The sequence below is a fragment of the Amia ocellicauda genome, chromosome 7 (assembly GCF_036373705.1).
Source record: "Amia ocellicauda isolate fAmiCal2 chromosome 7, fAmiCal2.hap1, whole genome shotgun sequence".
NCBI lineage: Eukaryota > Metazoa > Chordata > Actinopteri > Amiiformes > Amiidae > Amia > Amia ocellicauda.
Window position 1 is genome coordinate 2,948,298 of NC_089856.1, and position 12,214 is coordinate 2,960,511.

The 12,214-nt window shown below is 52.1% G+C and overlaps 2 protein-coding genes and 1 non-coding gene across 3 annotated transcripts; all 3 read right to left on the reverse strand.

Moving 5' to 3' along the window:
• Positions 1–772: 772 nt before the first annotated feature.
• On the reverse strand, positions 773–8,378 carry kri1 (KRI1 homolog). The gene is given in 20 exon segments (XM_066707913.1): positions 773–1,669; positions 2,249–2,344; positions 2,445–2,509; positions 2,936–3,066; positions 3,193–3,319; positions 3,322–3,366; positions 3,482–3,576; positions 3,701–3,776; positions 4,123–4,293; positions 4,447–4,542; positions 4,726–4,858; positions 4,941–5,044; positions 5,215–5,292; positions 5,428–5,527; positions 6,447–6,496; positions 6,656–6,713; positions 6,808–6,913; positions 7,030–7,135; positions 7,244–7,323; positions 8,161–8,378. Coding segments are annotated over 20 exon segments (2,280 nt in total). The 5' UTR covers positions 8,249–8,378; the 3' UTR covers positions 773–1,194.
• LOC136754232 (Z30 small nucleolar RNA) lies at positions 2,614–2,709 on the reverse strand. The gene has a single exon (XR_010817577.1). It is a non-coding gene; the product is annotated as a Z30 small nucleolar RNA (small nucleolar RNA).
• Positions 8,379–9,064: 686 nt separating the features above from the next.
• On the reverse strand, positions 9,065–11,455 carry cdkn2d (cyclin-dependent kinase inhibitor 2D (p19, inhibits CDK4)). Its single transcript, XM_066707914.1, has 2 exons — positions 10,646–11,455; positions 9,065–9,917 (listed from the first exon to the last, which is right to left on the reverse strand). The coding sequence occupies exons 1-2, from the start codon at positions 10,784–10,786 to the stop codon at positions 9,546–9,548; spliced, it is 513 nt and encodes a 170-aa protein (XP_066564011.1). The 5' UTR covers positions 10,787–11,455; the 3' UTR covers positions 9,065–9,545.
• Between the last annotated feature and the right edge of the window lie 759 nt (positions 11,456–12,214).

A 12,214-nucleotide genomic window follows, 5' to 3' on the forward strand; every position in this document is an offset into this window, starting at 1 on the left:
AAGCCAGACTGTGAAAATGGATCATGCTGCTGCACCAATGATTATGACTGAACTGGAGATTATTTTGGGACGGTTTCCTCACTCTACTCCCACAGCAATGGCATTTGTGTGAGGGGACGCTGGCTGAAAACACTGGGCAGGGGGGTGCAATATAAAATGTAATAAAATGGTGGTACACCAAGTGCTTGAGTGCATTTTTTCCCCCCACAGAGTAGATGGTGTTCTCATGCAAGAACTGCATGTTGTATTCAGACCTGGTGGCCTTCACCTGACCTTCTCTGCATGTTCAATATCCTGCACAGGGGGTGGGGGGGGCAGCCCAGGCAGCAGAAACTAAAACAGAAGTGTGCCCCCACCAGGACAAAAGGCATGGGCTGCAGACTCTTGCTGCAATCGAAGGTGAAGGTTTACACCCAGGCAGCAACGTTCACGCCCCTCGGTGTGGGCCCCATTATGGTGCAACACTGAAATACTTCCCCTTTTTAATCTGGATGAAGGAACAGGTTAGGTAAAAAACAAAACAAAAAAAAAACACCCAAAACAGGGGTCTTCAACCCGGTCCTGGAGCACCCCCTTGCCCTGCTGGTTTTTGTTCCAACCAAGGTCTTAATTACTTAATTGAATGTTATATTGCTTTGTTACTTCAATTAAGCAATTTAGAGCACGGTTGGAACAAAAAACAGCAGAGACCACTGCTCCAAAAGAGAAGATCTCACCTTGGAGAAGATGTGCCCACAAAAGGTAATGAATGAAAGAAATCCATGCCATGATCAAGTGGTCAAAATGAATTATTTTATACAATAAAATATTTGCAAACCCCCAACTCAACACAAATACAGATCACAAACAAGAATAATGATTGGAATCCAATTTTAATACAAAATCTATATTAAAACCCCAAAACGGTTTCATACGTGACTGGAAAACGACCCAAAGCACATCAGCTTGGCTTCATCCAACAGGAGAGAAAGATTAAGTGTCCCGACCGTGGAGAGTCACGCTCCAGTTCTTCCTATTTGTTTATCTAGGGAACCGGTTTCTCCTGCAGTCCTAGATCCCGATCGGCATGGTCATACCAACACACCGCCACGGTACAGCAGATCCCGTTCTCGGAGGGGAGAGCCGCACGCTTATCGTTTGATCTGTACAGCCGCTCTGGTGCGTGCTCTCCGACGGATGCAACGCGTCTGCCGCTCATTGCTTGCTCTTGGCCTTCTCCCTCTTCTCCTGCTCTTTGCGCTTCTGCCGGTTGAGCTGCCTGAAGCGCAGCCGCTTGGGGTTGAGCCCGTAGGCCCGCAGCCTCTGTCCGCTGAACTCCCGGCCGCCCATGCACACCTTGAAGGCCCCTGGGATCAGGCGTCCCCCCGGATGCCTGCGCTTCCTGGGCCCGGCCTTTGCCTCGGCTCTCTCCGGGGCCCCGGTCGGCTCCTCCGCCTGCCTGCCGACGTTGTCCGCCACCTTCCTCTTCTTCGGCACCAGGAATGCCTCTCCCTCGTCTTCCTTCTCCGGTGCGCGGGCCGCATTCTCCACAGCCGCCGCCCCTACCCCGCTGGGCCCGGCCTCCTCGTCCGCCTTCTCTGCTGCCCCAGCCTGGCGTTTCTTCAGGCGGTCCCTGGTCCTCTTCCCCAGCTTGGTCTTGCCTTTCTGCTCACCCAGACCTTCTTCCTCCCTGCAGGTACGAAAGCCCAGAGAGCAACGGGTTACAAAACCAACGAAATAAGGCCGGTATAGGAATTTTAACTAAAGGCTGATAAAAGACAGTACACAACACACAGACAGGCAAACAAGTGCTCAGTACAGAGTGGAAACTAACCCAAAACCTCAGGGGTTTCTTAGTGCTTGGGGTCAGAGCTCCCCCTAGTGGTCACCCCTGGCTTCTACACTTCAGCAGATGGTCAATCTGTAAACCACTCGCACTCTTAGCTACTGGCACGCATTTTCATTTGTCATATCGTTCCTGGCACAAGGGCATCCGATTAAGAATAATGCGCAATAAAACCATCTAGAACAGAGAATTCCACAGTTCAAAGTTCCGTTGGCCCACTTGGGTCCCAATTCACAGGGGTGAACGCAGAGAAGCGAGGGTGTCGGTACCCTGGGAGTGTCCGAGGCCTCATACTAATGAGCCACTGCCATTGGCTACTCTGGGGGTCTCCCAGGAAGTGCCAATCAAGTCTTGAAACTTTGGTGGTCTTGCTCTACTAAAAAAAATAAAAAAATATCAACACAAGCAGGGTGCTGTACTCACTCGGCCGCGAGGGATCGGAGCACCTGCTTCTTCCGCTCCAGGTTCTGGGCTTTGATCTGGTAGTTCTTCACGTCGTTCAGCTCCTCCTTCTCGGACCTGCGGGAACGAGACACCAGTTGGAACCGGGTCCCGTCGGCGACTCCCTCCCAATTCGCCAGCACGGGAGGTTTTGAGCGAGACGGGCGGTTCGGCTCACCTGTACATGCAGGTCTTCTTCAGGGAGCACCAGCGGTTCAGCTCCTTCTCGTCCGCAGTCAGGACCTAGACACGGGGAGAGACGAGTCGGTCAGAGAGGGAGATGGGGAGGCGGACGAGGGGTCAGTGGCACCCAGGCCAGAGGACGAGCTCCTGGACGCCGCTGCCGCCCGCTCAGAGAGAAGATTACTGCGGTCATGCCCTGGTCAGAACCGGCCCGGGGGCCGGCGCTACCAGGTCAGTCTATACTTCGCCTCATCACTGCGTGGCGAAGGTGGCCGAACCCACCGAAACAGTCACGCCATTCGTCCTCTCCTCCTATGGGAGTTTTTTTCGTTTGCTCGCTCCTCCGGGGTAGGAAGAAAATCAGTTAAGAAACGGCGTACCGTTTTTTTGCTACCCCGGAGGAGCGAGCAAACCAAAAACTCCCATCAGCCCATGGCCGATTTTCATGTGGTTGAAGGCCAACAGGGACCTCGGGCCAGGCCTCACCTCCTCCACGGACAGGCCGAAGTCGTTGGGCACCACCTGCCGGTAGCGGAAGCGACAGGGCAGGTCGTCGATGATGTCCTCGAAGTCCAGGCGGTAGAACTCGTCCAGGTACTGATCGAAGCTCTTCTCCTCTGGCAGATGGACAGAGCAGGTTAAAAACACCAGAGGACGGCACATCCGCTTCCTCTCCTTCTCTCCTCCCCATCCTTCCCTCCCTCCCTCTCCAACTCCCACCCCGATCCGCCAGGTTCTCTTACGGGGGTCGAAGACCGGCTTCTCCTGCGTGAGGACCTCAGCGAAGTGGGACTTTCGCCGTTTCTTGCCCATGAGCGGCACGTCCTCCTTGCTCCTCTTCTTCCTCTCCTTCTGCTTCTTCTTCTTTGAGAGGAGGAGGAGGAGCTGGGCTGGCTGGGGTCATAGTCAGCATCCATCTGAGGAAGAGGTTGAAAGGTCAACGGGGGGCAGAGGGAGGTGGGGACAGGAGATTAGAGCGGACCTTGCGTGGATGGGCACACACAGGAAGGCAACACGGGCCTGGACTCTTACGATGAAGTCGGGGTCTTCACAGGTCGGTGTGTACTCTTCCTCTCCCTCCTCTTCCTCCCCTCCCGCCCCCGTCCAGGTGTCCCAGTTCCACTCCCCTGTGGGAGAGAGAAGACGTCAACTGGTACACAGACACTGGGGGGCCTAACCATTGGGATAAGTCAACTCATAAGATTGTGACCCCTCTCGCTACATATAACATGTTAAAAATCAATAGATTACCATCCAGCTCCTCTTCCTCATCGAACTGGGGCTTCTCTTCCTCTCCCTCCCCGTAGTACTCCTCTCCAAAGAACCGCTGTGGGGGAAAGAGAGAACTTTAGTCCACATGCAGCAATAGTAAATCTTGCAGGTGAAACATATTGTATCCAACTTGCCAGTTATGTTCCATGTAGATTGTGAAGTCATATCAACACATCAAGTGCAGCCGGCATTCACATTTTTTCCCCTAGAGGTGCGTGTTCAGATCGCAACTGTAAAACATGCTCTGCTGTGTGAAAAGAGCACACGGGGCTAGAGCAGGCGCTGCAGTGCATTGTGGGTGCCCAAGTCAAGAATCTCAGCTGATCAACAAACCCCAAGCCTGTATCCAAAACAACACGTCAAAACAACGCACCAGCATCGGCGGTGCATCCAGATCTGACCTGCATGAGCTGCTCGTGCTGCTGGGGGTCGAAGTCGCCCTCCAGGTCGCCCGGGCTGAAGGCCAGCTCGGGGTTGCCGGTCAGGTCCTGCAACTGCTGCAGCTTCTCCATGATCTGCCTCCGCTTGAGGTTCTTCAGCTGCTTCAGCTCCTCCTGCTTCTGCTGCTTCTCCTGCAAGAGAGGGAGAGGGAGGGAGAGGGAGGGAGAGGGGGTGAGCAAGGGACCAAGAGAGGGAGGAGGAGGTGGGACGCATGAGAGAAAGAGGGACGCATAAGGGAGAGAGCAACCAAGAGGAAGATAAAGAAGGACATGTCAGATCTTAACCTTCTGCTTCCTGTCCTTGGTCTCCTCCCGCTTGAGCCTCCTGCGCTCATCTTTGCTCCGGACCGAGGTGGCGATGCTGCGGGGGTACGTCTTGACCTGGAGGAGTACAGCAAGACATGAGGAACCGTAGCCTTCCGGACAAGGGTCCGCAAACCGCCGGGCCCACCCAAGCCCGCAGACGCCCTGAGCTGCTGGCACTCCGTCAGGGCACTCGACATAGCCCGGGGGTCCCCTCAGAGCGGCGGTCCAGCAAACCACGGCCGCGGCGGCTCGGCTCACCTGCTGGGAGTCGGGCTCCTCGAAGCGGAAGTTGTACTGCCTCTCGAACGCTTCCTGCTTCTCCAGGAAGGACTCGCCCTCGTCCTCGGAGTCGTCCACCTCCTCCTGCACGACCTCATCGTAGGTAGGGATCCTGGACGGACAGAGACAGACTGTGTGATTAATTGCTGGAGGGTCCGGGGCTCGGGCGGGGTGGGGCGGGGCTGCGAGGGTACCTGTCCTCGTCTTCATCCAGGTAGCCCTTGTTGAGGACGTAGTCCCGGAGGAAGCGCTCCCGCTCGTCCAGCTGGGGGTCATTCCAGTAGTCCCTAAGGTACTTCTGTCTCGCACACACAAACATAAGTAAGTGAATGGCCACCAGTCACCCACTGTGACTAGCAGGTATGAAGCCCCTGTGCCCAATGCCCACAGGTTGTGGGCAGGACAGAACAAGGCCTCCGCTAAGCCACTTCAAACTCAACGAGGAGCAGCCGACAGCACCGTGCTCACCATGTCCTGCACCTCCTCAGCCTCGCCCAGCTCCGCCTGTCCCTTCAGCCACTCCACGTAGTCCGCATCCTCTTCATCCTGCGGGGGGAGACATGCCACACGCAGGCTTCACCAACGAGGACAGGCTTCATCGTCAATATCTTACATACGCAATGCAGGTCCACCGGCCACAGATAACGGGTGTGCACCTGACCGCCCCCCACGGCCCCTTACCTTCTCCTGCTGCGTCTTCGTCCTGCGCGTCAGCAGCTCTGCCCGCTCTTCCTCTCCCTCACTGCCGCCCTCGTCACTGTCCTGCACAAACTTCCGTAAACTGAGAAAGAGAGAGAGAGAGAGAGGGGTTTCTGAGGAGTTAGTTTCAGGGGAAGTGGAGGAATCCTACTTTAGTCACATAAGTATATGCCATAAGGTAGTTAATGGGTGCAAAAGAACAAAAGACACTTTAAATATCTGTGATGCTGGAATCAGATTTAGAAGCACAAACTACATTTAACTGTAATCCATTAAATATCCAACCTTTCAAAATAACACTTTTGAAACCTTGTGCGGGATTTGCCTTCAATTGTAAGTGTGAATAAGGCAATAAACGTGTGTGTGAAGGACAGGGAACAAGGCATTCCTTCTAGTTTGTTTTAAATATTAATGTAGACAGACTAGACTTAACATCTAGATATTTAAAACCTGCATTTTAATAGGCTAACAAAAATTATTACGAGTTAAGAAATAAGCACACGTTTTGTTTGCAAATCCCAATACATTAGATTTAAAATGTAGGTTGACATAAATGTCAAGATGTTTTAGGTTTTGTACACGTAGTTTCTACATTCTACATTTATATAACTTTTAAGACCATTTACAAAACATTAACACGTACGAGAACCAGAAAAGTTAAATGCATTAAGTGTCAGTAGTCATCCTCTGCACAGCGAGGAGTGTTTAATTACAGCCCCGTTATTTCATCCCACAGTGTGTCGAGCGGCTGCGGTCACCGGAGGATTCAATCTAGCCGTCAACGTATTTGGACACCAAACGAGCACGATGGGTCGAATGCCCTCCGCTCGTTTGTAAACTTATTTTTTAGTTTACTGTATTCGTCAATTAAAACTATTCTCGCTCTCCAGTCCAGTTGGGGTTTGCCCTCTTAGCCATTTTTCTTAAAACGATGACACGATTAGAAGTTGTTTCATGCAACCGGCCACATGGCCCCCCGTCCCCAAGATCAAAACGGTCACCTGTCTCTCAGCTCCCTCTGCTCCTGGATGTAGCTGGGGGAGGCGGCCCTCTGCAGAGGAAAGGGAGAGAGAGAGAAGGTCAGACGAGACAGACCAGGGGGAGGCCAGATCTCACACTCCTGAGCTGGACACTGGTCCTGACCCTCATCAAGTGTAAATTCCTCAAAAGAGAGACAGACATGGGTATCCCCTCCAGTCCCAGCGCTTACCTCTCTCCTCTTGGCGGCCTCTTCATCATCACTCTCCTCATCCTCATCTTCATATTTCCTGCAGGGAGGCAAAAGCAGAGGAGAGCGGATTGTAACAGTCCTGCTCATGTTATTTAAATCGTTCAATCACAAATATCCCGCCACACACTCACCCTCCTCGCTCCAGAATGACTTTGCGCTCGTAGTCTTTCAGGTACATGGGCTTCTCGCTTTTCGCGGAGCTCTTTGCCTGGACTTTGCCATCTGAGGAGGTAGATTCTGTAGGAAGGATCAGGGAGGCGCTTCAGTGTCTTACAATGAACAACACACTCGTTTCTGTGAGGAACCCCGTTTCTGGCCTGGCACCTCGGCACGGGGGGGCCCTGCACGCTCACCCTCCTCAGTGTAGAACCTGGCGTCCTGCTGGTAGATCTTGGGGTCTTTCTTCTTCAGCAAGGACAGAGTCCGGTAGAAGTCCCGCTCCACTCTGGGGTCCAGCTCCTGGCAGACACACACAGACACACCAGAGTCAGAGGCCTGGAAACACAATGACACCCCACACACAATCTGCAGTAGATGTTCACAGCGGTGCGCGTGCCTCATACTGACCACTTCACTCTCCGAGTCCGACTCAGAGTCCGAGGAGCCCGACTCGACCTGGTCCACCTGATCGCCATACCGATCCTTCACTGGAAGGGAACAAAACAAACACATCAAAAGAGACTGAAAGAGCATGTGGCCTCTGAAATCATGTGCCCAAACTGAAACACTGCTTTTAATACTAGTTTACTTAGTGTTTCTGTAAAATGCATACTTACACAGAATATGCAATGCCACACAGAATATACAATATAAAAGCCTGATAGAATATAACTAGAATAGGGAACAACTTAATTGAAAAAGGTTAAATATTAGAGTCGAACGGAGGACACGTTTCCAATAATGACGCCATGATACGGTGCATCGAACAGGGTGTACAATCACTCGGGCTAGAAAAGGGATCTCCAGCGCCGGTGCTGCCCATTCAGGTCACCTTAAATCACCCATTTCTAAACACTGGGAACACGTGGGGGTCATTAATCAATTACGCAACGCAACAGAGGAAACCTGGAGGTGTGCAGGTATTGTCCAACGGCATCTAAATGACTGAATTGATCAAACCAGCTGCTTCATTGTTTCCAATTAAATCGTTTCAGATGGTGATATAAGAGGGCTCTCCGGGGCCAGGGCTGGGGACCACTGGGGTAGGGATAGAAAAAAAACACGGACACTAGTTTATAGGAAGGCAACTGACGCTGTCGCAGGTTTTTACAGATAATATTGTAAAATGCAATATTGCGCATTAATCGAATTCGAATGCCGCGGTTCCATCCGGGGTATTAAGTATCGTAGCTCTGTTCCAACACGTGGTTTGGGCTGGTAAACAACAAACTACCACATCGCCGCGTCCTGTGGCGCACTCTGCCCGGGCGGACTACAGCCCAGGACCCTGCTCCAGCTGTGGGGGAAAACGACGCGACACCCACGTTTCTGCAGCTCCTCTTTCTGCCGGTATTTCTCGTATCTCTCGGCGAATTTCTGGTTGATCTTCATCTCCATTTTCCCCGACGCCATCCTCCCGGGCCTGGTGTCCGAGGTGCGAGTTTAAAAGTGACCAATAAAGCGCAAACTGTTTTCTCCGCCGGCCAGCGACATCCAGGACGCCTCTCGCATGGCGACGCTAGGCACGCTGGGGCAGAACGGGGTCAGAGGGCAAAGGTCAAGCGGCAGACCAGCCAATCAGCATCCGAGCCCGCATGCGTCGCGTTTCAATTCTTAAAGGAACAGTACAGCATTTTCAACTAAACACGGTGGGCTGCATTTCCACTTAAATCAGACTCGGCTGTGACGAGGTTCATAAATACTATACTATTATGATTCTAAATTTAATTTCACACATGTATACAAGATAGTGACCACTATAGAGCAGAGAATCCAACAAGAAGTCTTTGTGTCAGTTTCTCATTTGTAATTTCCTACATTGAGGAAAAGTACGAATTAACATTAAGAAAATAATCAATCGTAAGACACAAATAAGGATTCAATTTCCCTAATAACCTACACAGCGAGACTGTTCTTTCACACTCGCATGCAAATCAAACCATAACAAGCTCTTGACTCCTTAATTGGTCTAATTAAACAATTTAATGATTTGAACCCTTCTCTCCAGACTCTGAAATGTTCTGTTCAGTGTTTTGAGTCGGACACATTGTCAGGTATCGGCTATAAAACTCAGATATGGAGGTTTTGGATAAGCCCGTCTGACTAAGTAATGACATTAATGAAGTAATTGGGAGCTCAGGCACTGCGGCCCCCCAGGACTGGAGTCCGACACCCCTGCTGTAGAGAGATTGAAGACGTTGGGAGTTCAGATGGCAGGACACTTGGGTGTAAGTGTATGCAATTGTTTTATTTTAGACTTTAAATATCACAAAGCTATGTTTCCACTTCCAAATAAATACATCTTTCAACAGTGAAATATTCAACACACAACAGTTCATAGATTAATCTCGTATAAATATTATAATAGCAATAAATTCATTGAAACACATTCTGTACAACACGTAAACAAGAAGGAAACCCAACCAAACAGCCTCTACACACGCAAGTGAGGACATCCTCGGGTAAAATTCATACAGCCACAGTCCTGTCCAGGTTAAAAAAATAATTAATGACATAAGAACACAAATTAGAAATGCTTTAAACCTGCATATCTGTGTAAACTTAGTGATATCTTTGGGACTTTTAAAAGTTATCCAACATGTAAAAGCACCTTTTTTCTTCTGTAAAACAAGAACAATTTTCTTTCAACTGGGGCTGGAAGCCAAGCAACACGACAACAGAACCAGTCCTGCAGGAACCGGCCCAGCGGCTACGCCTGGACGCTCAGGCCCACCTCCAGCTGGCGCTCCAGCAGCCGCAGCACGGCCGGGCAGGAGGTGGCACGGGCGATGTCCAGGGCCGTGTGGCCGCTGGTGTCCAGGTGGGTGAGGTTGGACAGCGGCGCCAGCAGCTCCACCACGTCGGCGTGGCCCTCCCGGGCGGCGATGTGGATGGGCAGCGCGCCGGACTGGTCGGGCACATTGACCGTGGCGCCGAACTCCAGCAGCACCCGCAGCGTGTCGGCGAAGCCGGTCCGGGCGGCGTCGTGCGCGGGGGTGATGCCCAGGCCGTCCTGCACGTTGGCATCCGCGCCGTGTTCCAGCAGAGCTCGAGCCACCGCGCTGTTGCCCATCATCATCACCTGGGGAGGGGGGCACCATAAGCACAGTTAATATCGGATCAGATGACCCCCCCCCCCCCAGTCAAAAACACTCCCCAACACGAAGACAGTCCTCCAATCAGCTGAAGAAAGACTGCAGGACATGGACTCTCAACCCAGACCCCGGAGGAGCCCCTACCCTGCTGGGTTTGTTCTAACTGAGCTGCCAATTACTTAATTGAATCCTTAATTTAATCATTCCTAGATCAGAGCCTTGTCATTATTTTAAACGGTAGGGGTTTTACATTGAGTATAGAGTTGTATAAATAACTTATCAGTGACAATTTAAAATGTCAAATGTAAGCTAATTACTTAAACTAAGAGTTCAATTAAGTAATTGAACCAAAGCCAGCGGGGCAGGGGTCCCAGGACCAGGGTTGCAAAGCCATGGTCTGCAGTCTGAAGGACTTCTCAAAACATACTTGGAATAAAATACAAAACAAGGTTAAAATGCGATCCTAATTGTAAACCGAGTCGTGATCCTGCGGCCGGGTGAGGGTGACGCCACTGACCGCTACACAGCTGCCACCGATAGGGACAGTGTTTGCAATGCCGGCGGCCGTGGGCAACAGTGTAGCCGGGCCCCCTCGGGGTGAGGGCAGAAAACACCGACCCAGACGCACCGCGCAGCAGCGACACAGCGCACAGACCCTCGCCGGGGGGCTCGCACTTGGCCAGGAGGGCAGCCCTGGCACTGCCCGCCTCCTCACCTGCAGCGCGGTCCGGCCGAACTCGTTGACGGTGCCCGGGTGGACGCGCTGCCCCTCCAGCAGCCTCCGCACCTCCGGCAGGTCCCCTCGGGCCGCCGCCGCCGTCAGCCTCCTCCCGGCGTCTCTCTCCTCCAGGACCATCCCTCTCGCCGGTGCGGAGCCCGGCCCGTGACGTCGACAGGGGGCAAAGCCTGGGGAAACCGGGTCCTGGGCGCCCGGCTGCGGCGGGTCCGGTCCTGGTTCTGGTTCCGCTAGCTGCCCGCGCCGTTCGAGAGAGAAGCGCCCCTCTCGGCGTCCATACCCGCGCCCAGACGCGCAGAGAAGCGGCCCACACAGGAACTCAGAGCGGCGGCTTCAGAGCAGCAGCGCCAGGCGGAGTCAGTCGCCTCCCCGCTCCCGGACTCGAGAGCCGTTGCTCCGCTGCTGCTGTTGTTGCGGTGGAGTAAACAGTATTTAAACCAGGCGGACGGGCTCAGCGCCGTAAACAGTATTTAAATCAAGCGGACGGGCTCCGCGCAGTGTCCTGTGTCGAAGCCGGCTCACAGGCTCTCTCCGCCGGGCTGCGCTGACTGGCTCCAGGGGTTAAACGCGGCTCCGCTCCGCTCGCCCCGGCCCTCCTCCTCCGCCAATCACAGCCGCCGGCGAGGGCGTGGCGCGCCAAATAGGGAGAATGGGGCGGGGCTAACGTATGGTTGCCACCGCGTCCCCGTGGTAACGCCTCCAGGCCGGCCAATGGGAGCGCTCGGCGGAAGGCGGGCTTTTCAAGTTGCGGACATGCGCAGCAGCAGCCGGGCCGCGGCGGGTTAAAGACCCTGCAAAGCAGGTGCGGGTTTTAACTATAATGAGACCTTCGTGAGAGACGCATCTCATTGTACTTATATTATAATGATTTAATGTAGTATATGTATCTATAGATATTATATTAAACGCAACTGTTCAGAAACCTGGTTGGTTGCTTGAGGTAATTTGACAAGACGGACCAAAGCTTGTAGTGATAAAGGGACTATATTACTCCTAACATTTTATGATATGATTTTTGTTCCTGGGTAGTAAGTGTTATTTCCTAATTGCTTATGCCTCAACAGTATTGCAATGGCTATTATTCCCCACAAACTTTGCTTTGCAGGACAGTGATACTTTGAAATGTCACTCTTCTCAATGAGGAAACGGGCGAATTTGTGTCTTTTCATTCACAAAGTCAGGAAAAACAACATCTGAATGCAGATTAACGTGTATTTACAGTATAATCGTAAATCTCGAAAAACTACTCACTTCTAAATCTTTTGTAATACATGTTATAGTATAAATACATGTTAATTTGGATTCAGATGTTTCTTGTTCCTGGGTCGTGAGAAAAACACAAGATTGTTACAGGAGTACCGATCCTAGCACCCTGCCTGGGGCATCCAATAAAGTGCATAGTCCTGAGATTATTCATTGTTTTATAAGATTTAGTTGTCCTATGAAAACAGTCATTTGTCATGGGCTTGGATGTATTTCTTCCTCTCGGGGCCCTCGTTTCAACAATCTAATAAAAGTTAAAACTACAGACCGAAATCACCTGCTCAC